This window comes from Zonotrichia albicollis, chromosome Z, assembly GCF_047830755.1.
Source record: "Zonotrichia albicollis isolate bZonAlb1 chromosome Z, bZonAlb1.hap1, whole genome shotgun sequence".
NCBI classification, from domain to species: Eukaryota; Metazoa; Chordata; class Aves; order Passeriformes; family Passerellidae; genus Zonotrichia; species Zonotrichia albicollis.
Genome location: NC_133860.1, coordinates 43,663,717 through 43,689,527, shown reverse-complemented (window position 1 = coordinate 43,689,527; position 25,811 = coordinate 43,663,717). Strand labels below are relative to the sequence as shown.

The following is a 25,811-nucleotide window of genomic DNA, read 5'->3' as shown; positions in this document are numbered from 1 at the left end:
ATTCTTGCTGCTTTACAGTTCTTCAGATCCCATCTGTGCTCTCTGAGGATGAATAAAAACTTCTCCAAATATATTCTAAGTTAAGCCAAGTATTTTAAGGAACAATAGCACATTTAGTGTGTAAATATATGCACCTTAAATTTTCTTTTAAATTATTTTATTGATCCAAGCTTTGTCAAGCAGTCATAGTGCAGGGAGAAAGCATAGTCAAATTCAGCAGCAAAAAATATAAATTCACAAGAAGTTTTGGAGTGTTAAAGAGTAACAGCACAGACTTCTAATGATGTTAATTATGCTTATTGCTTCTCATATATTTGTTTTATAAACTTAGAATCATAAAACTTTGACAATTCTGAAGATTTGGAAGGCAAAGTGAGGTGTCAGTCTTCTGAGAATGGAAAGGACACAACCACTCTTAGGACTACTTTTTCTTGATTAAACTCCCACTTTTTTGCATCTGGGAAGAGTTCACAGTGAAAAGATAATTCATGGGACAAATGCAGAAAAGTCTGTGGGATGTATTTATTAATTAGGTTGAAGAAGTAGATGGCTCCATATTCAGTGTAAAAAATGATACTGACTTGGCTTACAAAACAAATGCAGAAAAACTGCATTTGTTGTTTGTCACTGTTGGTTTTAACTGTCACTGTAGGTTGTAACTTAAATATGTTTAAAAGCAATATTTTCAAATTCCCCAGGACTATGTAAGCATTTTTTCATCATTTTCATATTATTTGTGGGTTATTATGATAAGTGAGATGGTAGGTACTTTTAGATAAAATAAACTAAAAAGGCGGTGCATAACAAAGGTTTTTAGTTTATTTCAGTATATTCTAGCTATTTATAGTTATTCATGGCAGAGTTCACTTGCTTTTATTTATATCTGTAAAAATAAGAAGGAATCAGAAATGAGGAACTGATGAGAATTACAAACCATGTACAGTAAAGTTAACTGCATATCTGAAATGTATTTGTACAGTGATATCTGTTTTACCAGATTATATGGGCTCCCTCTGGTGGCTAATTTCTGTCACCTGGAGTCAGAATGTAGAGGGATATCTAGAATTCAAGTCTGTCTTGTCCAAATAACAGGTTTTCTTTCAAACAGTAATGCTTTGTGAGAGTTTAATTCACTCAGGAACTTCTTTACAATGGCTCTTTTTGCACTGCTACCTAAATAACTTATCTAGTCAGCTTTTTAACCTGCTTCTCACTGAATTTGCTTTAATTTTTTCTTTATCAATTCAGTTTAGAATTAGAGATTTTAGTAACACGGTATTTGGAGAAGTAATAATTTTTGTTTTCTGACTTCCATTCAGTGAAAAAAAAAGCCCAAAAAACCAAACCACTTACATCCAGTTGTGAATCTTTAGTTCTAACTGAAAAGAAGGTTAGTGTAAAACATCAAAAAACAAAGCTGTCAGGACCAGAATTTAATGTGTTCCCTGAACTGCCTTAAACACCCAGAGGAGCCAGAATGAGGTCAAAGAATGGGCCCATGTGAACCTTAAGAGGTTTAACAAGACAACTGTGCAAGGTGGTGCCCGTGGGTCAGAGCAGCCCTGGTACCAGCACAGGCTGGGCATGACCAGATCCCAGCAGCCCTGCCCAGAAGGAATTGGGGGTGCTGGTGGCTGAGAGGCTGGACATGCCCCAGCCATGGTCACTGCCAGCCCAGAGAGCCACACGTGTCCTGGGCTGCATCCAGAGCAGGGTGGGCAGCAGGGCAGGGAGGGGATTCTGCCCCTCTGCTCTGCTCTGCTGAGACCCCACCTGCAGGGCTGCATCAGCTCTGGGGGCACAGCACAGGAGGGACAGGGAGATGTTGGGGTGGTCAGAAGAGAGACACCAAGTTTATTAAAACACCTCTCATATGAGGACAGGCTGAGGGAGTTGAGGCTGTACCGCCTGGAGAACAGTATGCTCCAGGAATAATAGCTGATTGTGGCCTTCCAGTACTTAAAATAGGCTTATAGGAAAGATGGGGATAAGAAATTAGAGCCTGTAGTGGTATGGCAAGGAGTAATATTTTTAAACTAAAAGAGAGTCAATTCAGACTAGATATAATTAAGGTGTTTTTTATCATGAAGATGGTGAAACACTGGAACAGGTTGCTCAAAGTGGTAATTTTTCCATCCATGAAACAATTCATCTTCATGTTTGACAGGACTCTGAGCAGCCTGATCTTGTCAAAGATGTCTCTGCTTATTGCAGGGGGCATTAGAAAAGATGAGCTGTAAAGATCCCTTCCAACCCAAAATATTCTAGGATTCCAGAATGTTCCCAGTGTTAGGTTTAATACCAGATTTGATACCATAAGTTGGAAGATACTTTAGTCACTCATATGGTTCTGCAGTGTTCATCAAAACTTATCTGTGACCGTGGTCACAGGGATTTTCAGGTGAAAGGAGAGACGAGAATGTTGACTCTGTGGTCAGAAGGCTTGATTTATTATTTTATTATATATATATAACATTATAGCTATACTAAAAAGAAAAGGAAGGAAAAGGTTTCTTGAGAAGCTAGCTAAGCTAAGAATAGAAAAGAAAATAATGAAAACAAAAGGTACCTCTCTCAGACTCTGTCCGAGATAGCTCTGTCTTGATTGGCCATTAATTATAAACATCTAAGAAGGGCCAATCACAGGTAGACCTGTTGCATTCCACAGCAGCGGATAATAATTGTTTACATTCTGTCTCTGAGGCTTCTTAGCTTCTCAGAAGGAAAAATCCTAAAGAAAGGATTTTTAGTGAAAAGTTGTCTGTGACACTTAACCACCTCCAATTGATTGGTTTCCTGTTTGTTGTAGTCTGTTGCTTCATATTCCTTGGGAAACTAATTTATTGTATGGCAGAAGATACCTGCTTTTCTTCCAAAGTATATTTAAATCAATAACGAAGGGTTACCAGAGTAATCTTCTTTCAGATTAATGAGATACCAATGAGCTCTAGCTCTAGATTAGCTCTAGACCTAATCTATTAATTTGTTAAAAAATTGGTTTGTTCTAATGTGCAGTGTTGGTGCACAAGACATAGAAGCTGCTAAGAAGTTTAAACTCATATTCTTTTTAGATTTTATATCTGAAATTTTCCAATTAATATCAAATGTCTTTTAAGAGGTTACCTATATATCTGTAGTTGATAATGAGTAATTTTAAATTTTAGTTACTGAGTTACCATGTCCACTTCTCGTCTATGGGGAACTAGATCTGTGTGTTTGTTCTTGTATTAGTTTGTGCCCACTACATGGTTCACTTAGAAGATTCCATCCAGCCCGGCCTTGAATACTTTCAGAGATGAGGGATCCACAGCCTCTCTGGGCAACCACTACCTGTACCCTCACAGTAATGAATTTCAGCACCCTCACAGTAAAGATTTTCATTCTAGTATTTAATCTAAACCTGTCCTTCTGCATGTTAAGGTCATTCCCTCCTTCCTATCACTACATGCCTTTGTGAAAAGGACCTTTCCACTTTTTGTGTAGGCCCACTGTAAGTACTGGAAGGTACTCTAAAGATATAATTGACTTTTTGGGTTTTGAGTGCCTTTGGCTGGGTCACAGTAGGCTGCTTGTCCACAAAAACCACCACATCTTTCTTTCACAAGGCTGCTCTCAACTCATTCTCTGCCCAGCCTGTATTGGTGCTTGGGATTGTCTGACCCAGAATCCTGCTGTGGTGCCTTTTTGAATTTCCAGAGGTTTGCTCAGGCCCACGTTTTGGGCCTGTTCTAGTTCTCTCTGGATGGCATTTCTTCTCTCTAGTGGGTCCACCATGCCACATAGCTTAGTGTCATTGGCAAACTCGCTATAGGTGCTCTCAACCGTCCATATCACTGACAAAGATGTTAAACAGTACCAATCCCAATACTGTCCCCTGGGGAACACCACTTGTCACCGCTTTCCACTTGGACATGGAGTTTTTGATCGCAACTCTTAGAGTGCAACCATCCAGCCAATTCCTTATTTACCAAGTGGTCCGTCTGTCAGTTATGTTTCTCTCCAGTTTACAGACCAAGATATAATGCAAAAGAGTGTCAAATGCTTTGCAGAACTCCAGGTAGATGACATCAGTTGCTCTTCCCTGATCCACCAGTGATGTAATCCCCTTGTAGAAGGCCTTTGTCTTCATTAATTTGTTGTGGTATTGTTTTTAGTGGTTGTTGGTAATTTGTTCCTTTATTTTTTTCCTTTTTTATTAAAAAAAATTGAAGATGAAATCAAAACTTTAGCTGTAATGTGGATTGAAAAATGGAAAGCCATAATCTTGTTTGCTCCCTTGCTCTGCAGTAAAACAATGATGTGCAGATGACAATTGACTACATATGCTGTTATTTAATGTGAGTGAGACAGGCATTGGGTCGTTTTCAGCTGTAGTAATTTTTTTTTCATTATTGGTTTTGTGCTAGCTTAATCCATGTTTCAGTATCTGAGAGCCTGTAGAAATACTTCTTGTCTTTTTTCATTATCCATTCAATAAACTTGAGGTTTTTACAGGGCCTGAAAGAGATTTGCATTTTTAAAAATATTGAAAATTTGTGCCTGCAATTAATCTACTCTTTGGATTAAATTATAGCAGTAGTTTACAATGTATATTACCAACAGGTGCTGTTGGTCAGCCATCACTGGCTCTTGTACATATAGTAAAGTATTTGACTTTTCTTTCTCTTATCATTTTAGGTACCTGAAATATAGCATGAATATTTTTAATAAAATGGTGGTTCCACAGAGAACAAGATTCAGAAAGGACAGATGTAATATTCCCATTCTGTTTCTTCCCTCACCAAATGCAAAAATTGACAATTTGGTTAGTAATCTATAATGCGGATTTTAAAAAAGTTTGGTTTGTTGATTTTTGGAGCTGTTGAAGACCTATTTCACTTTATTTGCCCATGCAGAAGAAATGGTCTCAAGGCTCCTAGTAACTCCAGTCATGGAACGGAGTAAGGTCATGCATGTCAAGTGGAGACATAATTTCAAAATGACAAAAAAATTCCTGAATTGCTTTCTGGAAATGGTATAAAGTAAATTAAGTTGATTCAATTTTTAGTGAGTTAGGACTGCTATAATGTCAGTATCACTACTTTTTCACAAGGTAGCACTTACTAGAAGAAAGTACCCTGTCATCTTTCTTAGTGTGTGGTGATCCTTTTCTGTTCTGAGAGAACATATTTGGGAGCTCTGCTTGTTAGCAGAGATCATGAAGCATTAAAGCTTCATAAATATAAACATCTAACCCCCAAATTTTTTGGGGGGTTAAAAATTTTTTACCTAGCCTTTGGTTTTGTGAACTTAACTGAATTGTTGCTTATTTGATTAGAATAAGGTTTTGTGTGACTGTCTGTTGGTGGTGGCATTAGTGCAAAGTTTGGTGTGAGTTTATCACATGTGTTCAGGCCTTTTGTAGTTGCCTATTGTGAATGCTTTAGTCCTAAATGTCCATGAAAAGTACTAATGTGTTTTTTCCAAAACAAGTACAAGAGTGTCAGAGTGAGCTGCACCACAGCTGAAAAGTAGTGCTAGTAGTGTTAATGCACAGTTGTGCTCACTCCATGTTAATGGTTCTGTTAAGTTAGAGTGTTGTGTTAAACGGCATGTTTTGTGTCTAATGAAGAAATGTGCCAAATGAACAAGATTAAGCAGTGGGGAAAAAAGAGGGTTAAGAATAAATTTATTACTCCTAAAAATTTTTAAAAACAAGTTAATCTTTTCCCAGACTTTGAGTCAAAACAAGGGCCACTGAATATGGAAGTTTGCTTTGATTAGCACTTACTAGCATTTTATGTGGTTAAATAATGCACTCTGTTTTGAAAGAAGGACTTTAAACAGTGCTGGGTGTGGCATTTATTTTTTTCTGTGGGTTCATTTGATAACATAGTAGTTTACAGCACATATAAAAATACTGTTCTAGGACACTGAACAAGTTACAAAGTAGATGTAAATAAACACTGCAAATGGTTAATACTGACTTTTGAACAGCTCTGCAGGACATCTTTGAGCTACTTTTCCACAGGGAAGGGTAACAAAGCAAGTATTTATTTTATGTTCTTATAAATTATTTTCTTTGTATTTTCTTTAAATACTGTGAATACTTTAGTGCTGCTGATGCTTGTGGTTAAATGCACAAATAACTTGGAATGTCACAACTTCTCAAAGATTGTGCCCACATAGAGTTCTACACAGAAGACTGACTGAGGAATGAGCTTAGTTTATCAACACTGACAGTGTCCATGGGATTCAGCAAAGTTTCTTTGTAAAAGAGGGCAGACTACTGCTGTATTTCAGAAGTTAATTAAAGAAATTAAGTATGAATATTTTTGAGGATTTGATGAGAAGCTGGGCTTGAGGCAGGTTGAAAAGTCTTTAAGAGTCTTATGCTGTAGAACTGATTTTGAGAAGGAGATACAAGCTGAAAAGCTGTACCAACAAATGTATCTTAACTGCTTTCCTAGATATCTGTTTTATTTTGCCTAAAAAATTCGGTCCTTTCAAGAAACTGCCAAAGTGTCTGTGGGCTTCTAGTCTGAAGATCTACCAGCATAAGTTTTTAATAATTACATATATCTAAGTTGTAAACTTGTTTTAGAATGCAATTTATTGATTTTTAATGGTCTGGAGAGTTGTAAAGGAGAAAGTTTTATTGAAAGAAATATTTCAATGCAAGTGGAAGAATCATAGCATTGATAAAAATATCTTGGACAGCATCAGTAGACATAATAGGGCAAGAGCTAGATTGTGGATGATCTGGAACACGCAGTAGGATAAAGTACTGTTGGGCGCACTCAAATTTTTTTTCCTACAGGCAAACAATTCAGTTTTAGCCTGCTATTTAAAAGAGTTTTTTGGGATTGCAGGAGCAAAGCAACATCCATTTCAGTAATTTAAATAGGAGGAATATTTTAACTAGGAGGTAGTCATCACAAAATGCAGTAGGATATATGATGGATTTTACTATGACCAGAAAAATTTAATAGCTTTAAAACAACTGAAAACAGAAAAAACACAGTGATGTATTTTATGTTGATAAAGTAAATAAGACCTGGACTTTACTTATATTAAAACATAACTTTATATATAATTAACATTTAGGAAATATTTGATATTTTGAACTTAGTTATTTGGGGTATATTTTTCTTTTAAGTTGGGAAATGTTCTTTGTTTTCTAATGGGAAAAAGATCTTTTTGTCTGAAATTCTGAATGCTATAAAATATATTACCCTATTTTTGCTCCATAGGGTCATATTAAACATCTTAATTTTGATGATTTTATGGTCTTAAGTTCAGAACTTCAGTAAGGAGCCATACATCTCTTCATTTACAGAATGTGTGACTTCAAAAAAAGATGTGATTCTTTGAAAGTGTCTTTGAATATGTGGGCTATAACTTGACATATTTACAGTGTCTAGTGTTCCAGAATCTTAGCTGAATCTCCTTAAAAGTATCTGTGCAGTTCTTTCATCACTGCATACTTGCATGGTCGTCTTCAGCAGGTGCATCATGCACCATGTAGATGGGCAGAGCCTTTTGTTACAGTTACTTATAGACTAGAGTTATGCTGTTATTTAGTACTTTTTCCACAACTCTCCTTCAATTTTCACAAGACTGCTACTTTCTACACAATTTGATGGAAAAGGAGAGTGTAGAAATGAGGAGGTTGCTAGAGGAAGAAGAAGCTTCCAAAGTACTACTCATTTAGAGAGTCAGCAGACAGCTGAGTATGTATTTGTACATATAGTATATGTTGGCCTGCCACTTAGCTTATTAGTACTTAAAACCAGACATATTTCACATCCTGTTGTTTATGCAGAGAAAAAATATGGAGTGAAGCTGAAGCAAAAGCAGGAGTAGAAAAGGATGAGAAAAGGGGTTGTAATGCTCTGCAGATTGGGGTATTAGCTGACATTATTTTGCTGCTAACAGACCTCACACTTCCATAGATCATTGCTTTCATAGATCATAGCAGTGTTTATTGTCATACTCGGATGTTGCAGCCTAGACAGATCTCTACCTTGAATCATTGCTTTTGATACCTTTCCTGTCTCTTTTGAAAACTCTTGTGTTATCAGAACAGGGAAAAATACGTTTTAACTGATGTTTGCCACCTTTTATTTTAGAGAAAAAAAAATCTGCTCTTTCTATCATCCCTTCTGATGATAAACATCTTAATTGATAATGATTATTTTAAGGCTACTCAGATTATGATCCTTTTCTGCTTTGTTTTTGGTCTGCAAGCCACATAGAAATAGTCCCTTGAGTATAATAATGATATAATGGTATCCCCTTGAGTACTTGCTGTATTCACATAGTTTGCAACCTAAGGACCAGAAAAGCCTGAGCTGGAATAATGTTGCCTTTGATTTGGTGAACTGAGTGCAGGGCTGGAGGCCTAATAACAGAATCAGAGGTAAAATTTTTCATCTGAAAAAATTCTTCCCAAGGAAGTGCTACATGTTGCTACTGATAATTGTTATTATTTCTGGTGCCAGTATCACCTCTACATTTCACTTTTTTTTTTTCTTTAATTGAATACTATTACTGTGCTATAGTTTTCTTTTTTTAATTTTTTTTAAAGGAAGATTTGGTGAGACTTTCAGCATCTCTAGAGGCTATGTATCAGCTAGGCTGATATATCATTCTGAGGATATAACAGTGAGTAGTCAGAAGTTCGATGACTGGTGTGATGATTAGTATATTTATCGAATTAGATTAAAGGATAAGGTTTTGCCAGTACTATTTCAGTGTTTTCCCTCAGACTGACCTGTTAGCATGCCAGTTTTATTTGTTTGTCCCTTATGCTCTTTTTTGGCAAAGAAGAGCTGACCAAATCCATAAATAAAGATTTGCTTGTAGCAGTTTGGTACTAGCATGATCACTGTATGAAATTTAGCTCAAAGAAAACAGCTGCTCATCTTTACTCTGTATTCCTGCAAGGATATGCTTTTATTTGGTTTTATCCTTCTTTTTTTTAATGTATAATAAAAGGTCCTTTTCTAGGAAAAAAGCATTCTTATTGTTTTATAAATTCATTTATTATGTATGTACAGGCAATAAAAATGGGAGTTAGTGTTAGAAACACTGATGTTGACGGAATATATTTAGGCTTCCTGGCATCTGAATTTGAAATTTTTTGCTAAACATGTCACAGGATCAGATGATAGCAAGAAAAAGATTGCTTATATGTTTGTGTACATACAAAATTGACCTTTGTGATGCAGCTTGACATCTAAACACTAAAAGCAGTCATTTGTTTTGACAGCAGAATTAATTGAGGCTAAAACAGTCGAAATTCCACTTGTATCAAGCTGTTCATTAGGAACTGCTGTCTGGCTTTAGTGCTGTCAGAAAAATAACCTGTTCTGCTATGATTAAATAGCAGAATGATGGTCGGTCCACTGAGTTTGAGAGAGAGGTTGAATAAACTTTCTACTGCGGAAACAATTCAGAAGTGACACGCTGCAAGGGGGGTCAGAATGTGCATTGATATCCAGCTGAGCTGTCAACTGGCACTGAGCCAGGCACGCAAAGCTTTGCCATTTGAAGCAGCATGTGAAGCATATGCAGTTTAAAAAAATTGTCCTCCTTTCATGCATGATTTACACTCAGAGAAAAACTTTTGTTTTTGTTGAAAACAAGAATATGGTTTGTTACTGCATTTGTAACTACAGGTACAGATTTATGGAGTAATTTTAGAAGATTTTGCTTGAAACAGATATGTTAATGTTTATGTGTGTGCATGCATGTGTGTAAACTGAATCCTCAGGCTGCAGGGAAAGGCAGTTTCGGGGGGTGTTCTGAGGGTCTGATTGTTTCTAGTTACTGAGAATTTATGTGAAGTTAATACCAGTATAATGTTTCTTTCTGTTGTACATGCTCCCCTTAAGATGGAAAGGACACAGTTTCAAAAGCAAATGCAAATGTAAGGCAGTTCTTATTTGATTTGTTGACTTCTTGATTTGTTTAACTTTTTAGCTCTGTGGGATTTTCCAGTTCATTGATATATGTACTTGGGGCACTTTTTCAGGGTATGACATAATGTTATGTTTTCCTTACTAGCAATGTTGGTTGACTTTTGCATTTGACTTGTTTATTTAAGAATCCTCAACAGTAAAATATTTTTTTCCTCTCAATTGAGGAAAGCAGGAGTTATTTTATTGTTTTGACACTAGCAAAACATTCTGCCTCACAGAGGTTTTATGTAAAAATTATACAGACATGCTAGAAAACCTGTATAGTGGTTATAAAGATAGTTTCTGTTTAGTTACCTTGAATATACTCTGAAAGTACTGCTGCCATAGATGTGAGCTAAATACATAGGAGATTCCATTAGATAATGTACAGTGCAATTACATCTTCTTCATTTGTCTGTCAAAAAAATATTATCTCCTTATTGCTAGCTATGTACTGAACCTTTAAGGGCATGAAAGCTCACATACTCACATGACACTTGTAGCAAGAGAAACATTTAATGTAGTTACTGAACAGTCTAGGAGATGCATGCATCCTGAGATGCACCCTTACTTGCTGGTGCTTAATTTATGCAAGTGTCACTTCTTAAATGATGAAATTATGAATTCGGTAAATTATGAAATTAACTAAAATTTAAATTACACTGTATTGTATTATTGTATAAATTACATTTGTACAAATTACTTTTTTCTGTTCCAGCAAACAAAAGCTGCGTTATTTACAAGAGCCTAAGAACTGATCCAATCCTGGTGTATTTGCTTTAGTCTCTTGTCATTTAGCAGCTGTCTGCCTCCATGTGTTTGTGAAACCATACTCCATTTGCTTTCTCTTCTTGTCCTTATTTTGTCCCTGCTGTTAGAATACTGTGAGCATTCAAAAACTCAGTGCAGCTTGCAATGATGCTTGCTAGGAATTTGCATGTACAATTAGAGGAGCTTACTGATTTTTTATGTCTGCTTTCTTTCTAGAATACTACTATTTCTCATTAGCATCCAGATAGCTAGGTATATATACTTAAGTGACGAAAATCCCACTAGATACTCATGTCTCTTTCTATTACAAACGGTAACCTTCATTTATGCACTGTATTTATTAACTTTTTTCTATTCTGTGTGTCTACAGTATCAAATACATGCAAGTGTATATAGAGGTATTTAAAGTGTTAAAGCCAGTGTTGGCAAAGTTTGGATTAATATACCAGCAGGGAGAGTAGACTTTTGAAAATTGTGGTCTCCTTGCAACAGAACATTAAATCAGAGATCTTTGCAAGGATTGAACTAGATCTCAGCTATAACTTTTTATTTACTCTGAAAAAAGTCTTGAAATGTCTTTTTGTTTTTACACTTTTTGTTTTTTACTGCCATAGTTTTAGAATTTGGTTTTGTGTTCATATGAATGGTTGAGAATGGGCTTCCTTCTCAGCTCACATTATTGTCTTGTTATGAGAAAAAGAACAAAGGAAATTTTAGGGCTTTGATTGCAGTACTGCCAAATAGCAGTGTTACCAGTATTATCACCTGCACTAAGATGGTTCTTTCAGTGCCTTAGGCTATCATGTGGCATGAACTCTAGTGACAGCTTCAGAAACGACTTCAGTCCCCAGCATCAATACTACTTCTTAAATGTGAAGCAACTGCTTTTCTTTCTTTTAATGCTGCAATGGACAGTGAATTTGTTTACTTGCATCAAAAATTGTAGCCATTGTAATCATTTACATTTTGAGCTGACACCTTGTCAGTGTTAAGTCTTCATCTACAGTACAATCGTTGGGCACAAGCCTGTTCTGAAAACTTTTTGCATCCTAGAGGTAATGCATCCACCTTAAAAACTTAATGTAGTTGTTACAGAAGTTATTGAGATACCAGGACATCAGTTTGCATGCTTTGACTTCCATTTGTATATTATATCTGTCTGGCAATCTCCATTAATGCCAAACCGCTGGTAGTTCTTGACTATAGCAACTTCTGACTTCTTGACTTCTGATTAAGGAATCAGAAAGATATGTATTATGGTGTCACAGAGGAGAAAGCTTTCTGAGTTGGGATTTTTTTTAGACATTTGGGGAATTTTTTTTTTCTGTGCTAGTGTGGCTGTTTTTGTTTCCATGTTCTACACTGTCAGTGGGCAGTGCTGGAAAACTTTCTAAGAAACTGTCTGAATTCCTTATTGATGCTATGCTCTTACAACAGCATGTGTGCCAAGGCCTTCTGGGTGACTAGGAGACTGCAGCTAGTTCTAGCAGAGGACAGTGTGGTGACAACACACAGTTCTGGCTGGACAGCAGTGTTATCACCTCTTTGGACTCAAAAGCATCTGTCCTAAGGAGACTCCAGCTGTTATGCAGGCTGTTGAAATCTTCTCACAGCTATCCTGTTTTCTAAGTTAGTAGACTATAGAGTGCCACACTAGACAGGAAATGTCTGTTTCTGAAATGTTACTTTGATTAAAAATACTATGCCCAAGTCAAAATATGGTGCTCTTTAGGCAGACATATAGGAAGCAGAACTGTTGGAGGTCTGAAGTTACAGAACAAAACTTGTGAGAAAATTTAAAACTGTTAAAAATTTCACTACATTCAAAAGGGCAAGCTGGATTCACAGAATATTCCTTAGTTGGAAGAGTCCACAAGGATCCTCAAGTCCAACACTTCAGTGAATAGCCCATATAGGGTTTGAACCCACAACCTTGGTGTTAACAGCACCATGCCCTAACCAGCTGAGCTAATTAGAGACAGCCACTGACATGAATTTCTGAAATTCTGAAGGAAGAAGGGCCCTATACAAATTTTAGTAGGAAAGGTAAGTTTCTACTAAAATAGGTTTTTGTATTGTAACTGGTTCACATGATATCTGTGTGTTTCTGTAGTAAGGAAGAATGTGTCTTCAAATATAAATTCTTACTAGGTGTAAAAACCTCACCTTTAAAGACAAGTCTTTTAAGCAAGCATAATGGAAAAAATAGAGTAACTTGGATGTGTTGTTGAAGAAAATCTTTCCTTTCTGATTATTTTAAAGTGGAAGTTAAGATACTGATCTGAAATATGGATAAACTGTATTTAAGCCTTCATTATTTTCTTAATCATTAGTGTAAAAGTTTTAAAAATAAGGGGATCACTCTTAGTAGAAAGGGTAAAGAAATGGTGGAGTTCTGAAAAAGCCTGAGTATTTTATTCCACTGAAAATATATTTAAGTCTCAGTGTTTACAGGTTCCTTTCTTTTGCTTTAGGGACGAGTGTCATTGTTTTGGCTTTTTAAAGATATTTCCTAGCAAAATGAGAATATGTATAGAAGCAAGAAATAGGAGTAGTTGAATCATTAGCAAAGTGATGAAAAATATGTGGTCTGAAGTGTAGTTCTGAAAAAGTAACAGTTGAGTTCTTCAGCTTCTACATTTTATGTCATTTTTATGAATGTCTTGCTTAATATCCTGTGAACAATAGTTTAATTTTGTAAAATAAAATGATGATTAAATCAATATGGAGATGTAGACATGTACTGTTCTAAAAATCAGTTTTCCTGGTCTTTTTTTTCTGTTCTTTTGTTTTACAAGATACTCAAGTTTGCTTCCTTTTGGAGCATGCTGACTTTGTTTTACTTTAGATTTAGGGAAGAGCAAAGGAAAAAGTATTGGAAGACCAGTGTAAAATGTGCATATATTTATGAGAGAGCTGTAAGGAATTTGCATCTTGTCTTTCTGTATTGAATAATTAGACTTGCATTTGAAGTCATTTGCTAATTGAAACTTAAAAATCTGTTAAGACTGCTATGTGAGATTTGTCTTTTAATATTCTGCTTGCAAGAGCATCATTTGGAGGCCAAACAATTACATTATGATAAGTGAGATATTGATGGGTTCTAGTCCAAAATTCTGATCCTGCTGTTTACAAACATTTAAATTTGTTTTTACTGATTAGGAAAATTTTGCAAACTCAGTCTTAATTACAGTAAATATAAATTAATACTTAGAGCATGCCATAATTAAAAAAGAAAATAAGTCATTAGAAGTATTTTTCCCCCTCTCTCTTATCTGTCACGTTTCTGTACATAAACTTGTGTGCATGCTATCAAAGTGTTTGTAGAAAGGTAAGGAATAACCCCTGTGGCACAGTGATAGCATGCTAAACTTTTTCTTCTGTGGATACGGATACAAGGTAATCCAACATGGGCTGGAAGAAAAGGTACCTGCCTGCATGTGCTCTTTGTTTTCATTGCACTTCCACAAGTATGATGATATGATTCTATCATTCCCTGAACAAGATCCTATAGAAACTCATGCTGTTTTCTGTACACATGCTTCCTAAAATATCTCAGAGTGGGATTAAATAAATTCTAGGTTTAGGAATATATAAGGCTTAGGACATCAATTTGCAATGGCAACTGACTGTTGTTAGTGGCAAGTGACTGCTGTTGGACTGTTAATTTGTGGCAAATAGAATGTGAGGAATTTCTTTAGATCTAGGGCTTAGCTAGTGTTCTCTTTTGGTTTGGTCCTGTTGGGTCTTAATGATTTTTTTGAAAAAAAAATGATTTATTGCTCTGTTTAAGATTTTACATGGCACTTCTGATTGTGTAGGCTATTGGCTGTGGAGAGGAAGCGCTAGAACTAGCAATGCAGGGTTAGAAAAAGTGTGACTTTCAAAATTAGGGCTAAAGCTTTTCCTTTTTCATTTTTACTTATACAGTTCTTGTTCATTAAAAGAAGGTAAATTTAAAACCTTACACTGATGCTATATTATAAATGTGGTTTTGAATGAAGACACCAATTAGATATAGGCAATTGAATTGTAGTTAGATGATGACTAGTATTTTAATTTTTCAGTATGAAGGAGTGAAAAAACTGCTTCACATGTGTGATTTTGCAGTATCTTTGGCCATTGGCAGAGTAATTGTGCCTTTCATTTGCTAACAACATTTCTGATTTGATTATCTCATATTTTCAGGAAATATTGGTTGTCATTAAAAAAGATGAAATTTGACCTAATGTTTATCTTCACTGTCATTTTTTTAAGGCCCTATTGAGTTTGAAGAATGTAACACATCCAGTGTAGCTGAAGGTGAGTTGCCATAGCATAGTTATTTACACGAGAATTCTGTGGATTAGTACTTGAACTGTGAAGCAAAGGGTACTCATCAGTGTGTGAGTCTGTATAAATGTAAAGTGCTCCAGTAGACTAAAATGCAGTTTTTCTTTTGAGAAACAAACATCAATGACAATAAGACTGGTGCCTTGGGTTTTAGCTTTTAAATTTTTCAGATTCTCTGCTGTCTGGTATGCAACTCTGAAATTTCATATTAGATATTAGTAGATTTTCTTCACTGGCTAGTGAGACAAAGCAATCCCTTCCCAAGTAGAGAATCACAGACAACCATTACCCAGAAACCATAAACAGCGGCAAAGAGAAGGGGGCAGGCCATGAGACTTCATGACCTGGAGCTGTAATTGCACAATTGAACCCAATATATAGTTGAACCAAAATTTACAAAAGTATAAAAATCACGACCGGAATCCATCTTGGATTCATCCTGGGTGTAGCCCTGACCAGGCTCTTGTAGTGTCCAAGGCGTATCCTTTTAAGGCCTTTCAATAAATACCTATTTTGTTCATTTAGCTAAGTCTAGCCTCTGTTCCAGATCAGCCTTTCTAGGCATCAAGTCCTATAAAAGCTTTAAAAGAGTAATGCATAAAAGTCAGATAATTTGAGTGTTTCTTACATGTGTACTTTGGCTAACACTTGGTCTTTGCAGAGGTTTGGATTTGATTCAGTTATGAATGTGTTGTAGCTTAATTTGCAAGTGTCAAAACAATGGGCTCTTCCCATTGTTACTGTGTCAGTTAAACTAAGCCTAATGTAGTGTTATGGTTGCAAATTCTTTCTTTGTTGGTGCAGCCTTTTTTACTTAGGGGATTGTTTAAAGTGGTTAAGAACTGCTTTCTGTCCATAAGCTATGTCTTTACTTGTGGGACTGAGGAGTCAGCAGTATAACTTATAGCATCCAAAAGCTTTTTTAAGTTGCCAAGATTTTGGCTGAGACATAAAATCTCTTCTAACTGAAGCAGAGAAGATCCATATTCAGAAATTAGTCTCATACTCCATTTGCCATTATTTTGGTCTGCATAAGACACAGAGGAAAAACAAAGCCCAGACAATTAAAAATAATCTTGGAAAAAATTATGTTCCTCAGTATATATTACTGACTCTACAGCTACCTGATTTGAGAAGTTTAGAGTTACTGAAAATTTCTAGGAGTGGAGAGGTTTCTTATGCACTGTGTAATATATTTTTGTAAAGGTAAAATACAATAAAGTGCTTGGATTAACAGTGGTTTAATTTTGGAAACCAAATTATTTCTACCACTGTCCTCAAAAGCATGCTGCCAGTAGTATCGTGCATCAAAACCAAATTGTAGACTAGCTGGATCAGATGCTTGCACTTAGTCATTTTGTTTGGCAGTCTGCTTTGCCTCAGCAAACATTGTAAAGAAGCAGATGTGGCAGTAAGTCTGAGGGAATATTTAAGTGTATTTTAGTTTTAGTACATTAAGTGGGAATGAAAGCAATATGAAAGCAATGAAAGTACTTTTTTCAGTACCGTAGCTGTATGTATCCAGTGCTAAAAGCAGGGAAGAAACAAAAGGGGAGAAGTGTAATTCCAAACTCGGTGAGAAAGCTGTATTAGAGCTGGATGCAGCACCAGGAAATCATGAACTCACATCAGCTGGAAAGCCAAGAAACACTCTTATTTTTAATGGGACCAAGATACTACTTTTGAGGAAAGACAGGAACTTGCAGCTTCTGGGAGCACACAGGGCAAAAGAAATAACAACAGGGTAACTGTTGAACTGCCGTAGCTGGGGAAGGCAATGTTCAGTTTCTCATCCATGACTATTCAGTATCACTTGGAGCAGCATCCTATTGAGTTTTTGTGAGCAGAATCTTCTTCCTCAAAACTGTTTATTAAAGAAAACAGAGTCTTTATACCCAACTTGGAGATCCAAGTCAGTTTTTTAGGAATGTTGTAACTAATGTGTTGAACCCTATTTTGATTTTTTTTTAAATTGGTATTTCACTTAAAGCAAATTGGAATAATGTTCCCTTAGTGTGGCTCCATACCTATCTCCACTGCATACCTGTGGCAGCATTTAAAACATTGGATTTATATGCATCTATGTGTGACATTGCTAAATATGCCTTTATCTCTTTGATCTATGAATGAAAAGTGTTTGTTCCATAGGAATAAAACCGCGGAAAAGGAAGCCTTTTGGTTTATCAGGAATAATGAAAAAAGAAAAAGATACTGAATCTGTGTAAGTATATTCCCACCCTGAAGCCTTGTTTTATATGAAAACTAGTAATGGGGATAAAAAATAGCCAATATTTGACCAAAAAAAAAGGTTTATAACAGCCATTTGAAGGAACACAATAAATACAAAAACATCACAGTTATTTACAGTTTTTGTGACCAAGGATTTTAACATAAATAACAACAAATAACAAGCGTATTCATAGTAGTCAGCTCATGTTCCATTCTTTCCTATGCGTAGGTAAGTAGTTTTCCATTCTTTTACATGTCAGCTTTGTAGATAATGTAATTCACATTAATCCTTGTAAAATATATCTGTATGTGGTAAAAGTACTTGATGGCTGTGTTTGCAGAATTGAAGCTTCAGGTATTCTTCTTCTGTTAGAGGAACTTCTACATATACCGTCAAAGGACAGAAAAATGCAGTATATCATGAGCACACTCCCTTCTCAAACACCATCATTATAGATCAGGACTGATGTCCCAGATATACCCTATGCCATATTCTTTACATGTACTCAGTCTTTGAGGAGGTAATCTGTGCAAAAAGTGAGTTTGAATAACAATCCTGAGGGGAATTATTCACATTATCTATATTAGTATTTATGGTCAGTGTGGTTTTTTTCATATTTCTACATGTATTTTCTCAAGAAGACAGCTTACAATTTGACAACTTTGACAATACAGAAATATTCCCAGAGGCAACATCTGCATATATACTTTTTAAAAATAATTTTTAAACTATTCTACCAGTGTTAGTTTTTTTAACATACTGCTGAAAAACTCGCGGCCTAAGGACAGCAGGTGCTAATAGTATTTTGTTTCTATATTCACACAGTCTATAAAAGTGCCATAGGCATTTACCAAGATTCTTGCATTAAACCATAACTACTAAATGAACTAGAACATCACAAATAAATAACAGAGGCTTCATTATGTGTTTACATAATATATTTTAATACTTCTTTTATGATCTCTTTAGAGATATAGATTGCTAGTCTGTATTTTGTCTGATTTAATCTTCAGCTGATGATCCTGTTACAGACTGGAAATTATGAAACTGTCATCAGAAACTTCTCTGCACAGAGAAATCAAGTCCTCCCTTGGACTTGTGTATATTAGTCTGTGAGCTTGTTTCATTTGTTTAGGGCAAGCTTTCTAAATCTAGAAAAACTCTCATGTTTAGTAGGCTTTTCAGTTTGTCAAGATAGTTTTTAAACTGTTGATGCCTGAACCGGTGTGTCTAGTAATGGTTTTAATTCAGGGAAATACCACACAGGGTGCATTCTCTTATATATTGCTGTAGTTTAGCCAGGGATCACACTTCTAACCACTGCTTTGCATTATGTGTTTGTTTCAGTTTTTATCTAGAATCCTTAAATTCCCTTATAAAATCTCTGTTTTTCTGAAACACTGCCTTATAGCAGAAGCATGACCCAGTTCTTTAATTTAAAAGGAATGATCTAGTAAATCTAGTGATTTAAAAGTACTTTTCTCTGCCGCTTGATGTCCTTGTTCTCCACCTCACCAGCATTTGTAAACGGCTGTGTTTTCCTTGCATCTATAGAACAGATCCTGGGAGATGTCAGTAATACTCTTCTGAGTCTAGATCTGCCATTTCTGTTTAAGATATCTTGGCTCACTAATTTTGGAAATCTTCATTGTGGGCTGAAATATATTCATTCATTTGCCTTATATTTCACATTTCTCAACTGTTACGTACCTCAGGCTATATATATATCTTGTTTGCATACAGACACTTTTTGAAACCATATCTCTTAAGAGAAGAATATGCTTTGTCTTTTCAAGCAGTAAAATATCTTTCAGAACAGCTCTGTTGCTATGAAAGATGTAAACCAAGTAGAAATTTGATCACATATGTTTTCTTTTGTGTCAGGCCTTTCAGAGAAGATGAAGTCCTTCATCTCACTGTCATTTCCTTAACAAGCTGTACTGAATTTTGTATTAATGCTTCCATGTTAGCAAGTTTTTTGCCCCTGTTTTTAACACACTGTAGTAAAAGATACATTTTTTACTTTTAGCCTATTTATTTTTTCAGAGAAGATGTTTTAGATTACAATGCATTTTGGTTTTTCCATGTTCTTTGCTCTATACATGCATGTGTAGGATGTTCAGACTAATGATATAAAAACACTCTTGCTCAGTTGCACCGTCATGATTTTTCAGGGTGCAAATTAGAGAGGACTTGTGCGCTACTCAAGTATTCCCATGTTCTGGAAATGTAATTGCTTCTGGTTTTTGAAGACATCAGAGAGAATAGTGTCATTCATTATTTTAAGTACTTCTACTCAAATTGAAGTTGCAGTGGAAAAGTTTAACACTTGTGAATAATGTGCTTGCAACCACTGCCTTCCTGCAGACAACTTTTTTTTTCCTAGAAGTGCTTTCTAGGAGGATACTCAGTTATTTTGTTCAGCATCTTCTAGTACTTGACTGCAACTATGCTTGACAAACACGAACTAAGAATGAAACTCTAAAAGAGAAAGCTCTGAATTCCTCTGAAGAGAATCTTAATTTCTTTGTGAATTGGGTTTTGTCCTAAACATTTTGCACTTGCAGGTAGACTATTTTATTAGGATTGGTGACTTCTACTTATTGCACCCATTACCCATGAAGACCTGAAACTTAAAGTATATTCATCCAGAACACAGTGTGGTAGTCCTCGCTTTCCTTGATTTTTTTGTTATTATTTCTAATTCTTTTCAGTAATATGTGAGTTTGATTTTTCATAATTTTTTCTGATTTTTTTTCTGCAGTGTTTTGAGCATAAGCTGTCAGCTGTTACTTAAATCTCATTCACTTGAATGTGGATTATTTAAAGTAAAAATTTCAAGAGTATGAGTGGTAAAAGGGTCAAATGCACTGTCTTGAGTTAATTGAAAATATTGGAGGAGATTTTGTGTGAATAAAATAAGTTGTGCATTCTATAATTGTAAATTTTCTTTTTTTTGTTTTTTTTAAATAGGGAGTGTCCAGATGCAGACTCAGTCGTAAGTAGACTTATTTCCAGAATAAATGCATATGCTTATACTATCAAACCCCACAATCTGATGAAATTCAACTTACATACAGTCCCTGCAATACATAATTTATCTGGTAAAAGATTTAGTATTTTTATTGCATACTCAAAGTGTTAATTTTGTGCAGTACATGATCTTCAGCGTTATGTACAAACAAGTGTCAGTAATACATTTTTGTTTCCTAATAATATTAGGTTTTAAGCAAGGTGTTTTCACTGCAAGTATATGTTACTTTATTTTTCAGCTAATAGTCTGAATTCCTTGGCTAATAGATTCTAAGAAAGAAAAAAGATGTAGTTTATTGTGGACTCAACTTTGTGTTGTCATATTCCTCTGCTTACTACTGTTTCTTTTGAGAAGTCCTTCTAATATTGACTGGGTTTTGCTTTACCACTGGCGATAGAGTGTAGGAATATACTGTTTAAAATATGACTGTAAATGCAGCATTTCTAGATGCACTCTATTAATGGTCTAGTTTTCATTACTGTTAGATCTGTGATATGCCTTAGAATTTCTTTTAGTCAATTCAGGTAAGTGGCAGTTTGAAATTAAGTTAAATATGTTAATGATTTTCATTTCCTTAATTTAGTTTTTTCTTTTTATGCAAACACATATGTTCTCTTGAATTAACATATAACAGAGATTGTAACTCACTGTAGCTATGTTCGGGAAAAATTTACAGAGCAATCTAATTGATTTTCTGTAGGCTTATTTATTTTTCATTAATTCATTTAGGTGCAAATTATATTACACAATTTAAGTTTACAAGTTCACTTATTTTGTGAATTTTTTGATTTTTATTTGGTAACTAGGAGGTTTTAGTACCTAATATTAAAATTTGTTTATATGTTTATCTAGTAAAACTATCCTTCTAAATGGATAGTTTTGGAAAATTAAGTTTTGCCACATAACAGAACTGTATGTGTAAGAGCAGATGTGTAGTTCTTGCCAAGACAGTTACTTTATATTGTGCAGTCATCTTGAATTACAGTAAGTTTCTTTCCTTGGGTGCATTTAAAAGAAAGTAACAATAGAAGTATCCTTATAATTTTCAGGCTTCTCATGGAAATAAAATCATTTGACAGTTCAGGTTGAGTCATTGGAGTGAACCACAACTGGATTTGACTTGCAGTGTTTATTTTCTATGCTTATTTTGTCTCCATGTGTTTGGAAAACAATTAGTTCAAAAAATTCAAGTATAAATTGGTTTGGCATTCTGTCTGGCTACATGAGGCATACCATATGATCATCTAGGTTAATTGTTGATACTTTTGGTTTGGTTTTTTTGCCTGCTCAATATTTTATGTTTGCATTTGGAATTTAAAATTTGGTCTGTGATTTCTGCTTGCTTTTTTCAAGCCACAGTAGTATTCTGTATAGTGATTGAATGCTTTAAAAGCAGAAGACATTATTTTAATTGTAGTGAAAAAATTACAGAGATTCATTTCATCCCTAACAAACAAGCAGTCCAAAATGCTTTTATGTTTTAAGGTTGGAGTCCTCTTCTGAAAGGTCTCATTTCAAATACTTTTAATTTTTCCTGGCTTTACTCATGGGCTTCCTTTCTGTTTAAGTTTTCAAACCTAATCTAAATGCTTTGAACAGTCTCTATCATCTCTGGGAAGATATGTTTTGTATGGATATTTGCAACAAATAATGCATTTCAAGCAAATTAACTTGGAAAATTATTATTAAACAAAAAAGATTAAAACAATATTAATTTGTGTTTGATTGCTAAGAAATACTGAGAAATAGACTTCAGAAGATTCAGCTTAAGATGTCCCAGTTATTATTTTGTCAATTTTGATCACTCACAGAAAGCCTCTCTGGCATATATATGATTAACGTGGTCATTTTTTAAAAGGTGGCTTTTGTTTATTTGTCAAAAATTTTAATTGTGTGAAAGGAATGTAAGAGATAACCAGTCTTCAATTATATATAAAGACCAATGTAAAAATACTGCAAATTTTCAAGTTAAGGATGTAGCAAGAACTGATTTCTGTATATTATCTACCAGTTCTGAGGGCTACTGTGGATCTTTGAACCTACTATGTAGTCAATGCCATGAAGGCCTTCTCACTAGTGCAAAATGTGTAACACAGTCTATCAAGCTTCTGTTCTGTTTCCAAGGGCAAAATGGTGAGATGGGTCAAAAATGTCTTTTGTCCCAAAATCCTGTCACATTTATATGTGGTGAGACAGATACGCGTATGCTCATCCTTTTTGTGGCTGCCAGATTATATATACTGGAAAATAAATTAATAAGACATTCATTCCAGTAAGTATTTTTTTGTAATGGCTGTAAGAGGTTTTTGTGTGCTCACAGTAGGCAGCTGTGAACTGAGAGCTGGTATTTGTTGAAAAAGCTGACTGCTTCAATAAGCACTCTCTGTTTAAATATAGGTGACAGTATCTCATGAGATTTAAAATTCTTGAGTTTTTTATATGTCAGTCTATAGTGTAACTTCCATTAAGCTAAACCTTGATAATTGAGAAAAGTGGAAAGTCTGTAGTAGAAAGTGTCTCTTGAAAGAGATAGAAGACTGACTTTGTATGGGGGTTTTGCCTTAGAACATTTTTCTAAAGGCTGAAATGTCTTGTTTCCCATGAGTTTGCCATGTCTCTAGAGATGTTCTCTAGGAAGATATGAGCTCTATAAAAGCTTTTATTTCAGGAAAACATTTACAATGTTCCACTTGTGTCCAGTAAGATCTGAATTGGAATTGCAACCCTTCCCTTGGTTAGGATGCTTGCCGATCTTCTTCTTGTACTTCACTGCCTATTTTCATGAATACTGTAGTAATGTAATTATCTTTGAGTTCTCTGTTCTTTCTGTCAAATCCATTTGAAATTGTCCAGTAAGTTCAAAAGTAATTAAGAAGGGAGTCACGGATGTACAGAACATAATGCTGAAAGATTTTTATTCCATGGGAAACTGAAATGCAAGCACATATCAAGGCATCCAAAACTTTTCATTAACCTCTTAATATGTGAGATTATATAGAATTATAGACCATTTTTTTATTTTTGGGGACTGGTTGAATTTGGAACCATCAGTTTCTGAAAAGTGGAACACAAGTGTAATCTAATATTAATTGAAATTCAAGTATTTTTCTTTATTTGCATTTTACAGCATTTTGTTCTGGCATTTTTCAAATAGTTGCTATTGAGGAAAAGGCTTTCTGTCACAGCACAAGAAAGGGGCACTTTGAATTCCCATTTTTCTTTCTTTCTGCATTTCTAACAATAGGAGAAACTGTCTGCTCTCTTCTTCTGTGTCTTTTGGGTTAATAGGCACCCTAAGGAGAGGAGGCCAATATTATGCCTCTGTCTTAACCTAAGTATATGTCAGAGTCAAATTTACACCTCAAATATGTCAGAAGTGGAGAGCCTTTTTGTTCTCTTGTTCCAGCCTATGTGCTTCAGCTGCTTACTTTGAGTCCTCATCCGGATTACAGGATGCCAGTTGAGTTCTTGCAGAAAAAAATAGAATGAGCTGTTCAGCTATATTGCATCTTGAAGCATACCCTCAGGAAAACTTAATAAAGAGTTCTCATAACCACTGTAGTTATTCCAGGAGAAGAGAAAATATAAAGAAATCAAACTGGGGCATGGTGAAGGTTCTTTGCTTCTGGACTGGTGACCAGCCTGTCAGCAGTGCTAGTGTTGAAAAGGGCTAAATGATGTAGCTATACCACAGTGCTCTGTAGTCTAGCTACATCATTTAGCCCTTTAGTCCCCTGTCCTCTGTATGTAGCCCAGAGACACTAATGACATGGTAATGGTGTGGCTTCTTCAATCACTTTAAATGACAGATGGGACAGAGCAAGGAAACTGAAATAAATTATTCACCAAAGCTGAAAAATGTGTTTAATTAATAGAATGCTTGGTCCTCAAGCTTCTTACACAGGAAATTTAATTTTATTTATCAAGGCCTGATGTTTTATTTCTTTGAAAATGTATTAACCCCATAAAGATTGTAGAATATGCGCACAGCAAAGACAAAGGTATATGACCTAAGTTTCTGGTGTATGTTTAAAGCTATATAAGATCACAATTAATGCATTACATCTGCAAACACAGGGAAAACTGGCTTTTACAGCTACATGTTTAGTTGCTTAACAGAACCTCAGAAATGCTTCCTGGAAGTCCACCAGGTGCAGTTGCTTTTGCAGTTGCGTTCTTTCTAGTTGCTTTGCAGAGTTCAGTTCACATGCATAATGAGGTAGTTGGGAGCTTTTTGACTGTAAAGAACACTGCACATATTTGTGTAAGAGGCTAAAGCAGACCTCCATCCCCATTTTATTAATAATAACTTTTCCCAAAGACTGAAGTTTGCAAAGATCATCATCTTTGTGTGTTGAAGTTCAGAAATTATATATGTAGGTTGTGAACTTAAACTCTGATCAGCATGGTAGGCAAATCAGATTTTACCTGTGTTGTGTGCCTGATATTTAAGATACACTGTTATTCATGACATAATATGTAGTTCTGTAATTGTAGGAGTGTAGAAAAGGGGGTAAACATTAGACAAATAAATGTAAATGCCTCATTAACATCAGATTCATGAGTATGTGTCTCTCTCAGGTTGCTGTGTTATCTATTCCTGTTAGTAAATGTAAATTTGCAAATGAAATGTTGGTATTTCAGAAAGCATATTCATCAGTTCAACCATTCAAAATATTAAGAACAGTATTTTGAAATACTTGTCAACTTGTAAGATTGTTAAGTATCATTTTACTTGTGTAATTTGTAATCAGACACAATCTGCCTTTGTCTATGCAAAGGTGTTTCAAGTATCTATTCCACCCATTTTTTGCATTGGTTTATACAAAAATATAAATTCAGTATCTAGTTAATTAAAGCAAGTGTTAATGATCATAAATTGGCACAAGATCCAATCAATCTAAATTGCTGACAAGGCTGGAAATACAAGGCATATTATTTATGTGTGTATATGCTGTTTCATGTGAGATGTTTGAAATTATTTAAATCCATGTATTTAAATTTCAAATATAGGAAAAAACTACAAATTAAGTTTTCTGGTTTTCTGCACAGAGTTTGAAAAGAAGTGGTAGCATAGACTAGCTGAAAGAGAAGGAAGGAATTTTCTTCTCCTGTGTTCGGAACTTAAGCTGTATGGTATTCATCTCTGTTATATACATGAAGTTGTGAAAACAGACTGCATGCTGAAGGGCTATTTCTCAGGAATAGATGATTCAAGTACATTATCAAGATCAGAAATAATTGTCATTAAAGTATTAAGAAAGAAAGTTAAATATTTTAAGATTTCGGTTCTTTCTTAATCCTAGAGATTATTCAGTAAATTAAAAATAATACAATGAAAATATCTTCTACAAACTTAAGTTCTCTCATAGTTTAATATCAAAACAGTGAGTTTTGCCAGCTACATTGTGCATGCTGTGTCAGCCCAGTAATCATATCCTGTACATATATGGCCCAGTTTTAAGAAAAATTAATTGTTGTGTATTTAAAGATTTTTATT

The 25,811-nt window shown here is 35.0% G+C and overlaps 1 protein-coding gene across 6 annotated transcripts in view; it reads left to right on the top strand.

The window, feature by feature from the left end:
• Positions 1 to 25,811, top strand: part of FCHO2 (FCH and mu domain containing endocytic adaptor 2) — a 92,570-nt gene that overhangs the window by 26,543 nt on the left and 40,216 nt on the right. For 5 of the 6 annotated variants that reach the window (XM_074533283.1, XM_074533281.1, XM_074533285.1 and 2 more), the window contains exons 9-11: positions 14,973 to 15,017; positions 17,196 to 17,268; positions 20,251 to 20,275. In XM_074533283.1, the coding sequence (XP_074389384.1) occupies positions 14,973 to 15,017; positions 17,196 to 17,268; positions 20,251 to 20,275 (143 nt within the window). Of the gene's footprint in view, positions 1 to 9,878; positions 9,914 to 14,972; positions 15,018 to 17,195; positions 17,269 to 20,250; positions 20,276 to 25,811 lie in introns of all 6 variants that reach the window. The other variant, XM_074533286.1, reaches the window with a different exon arrangement.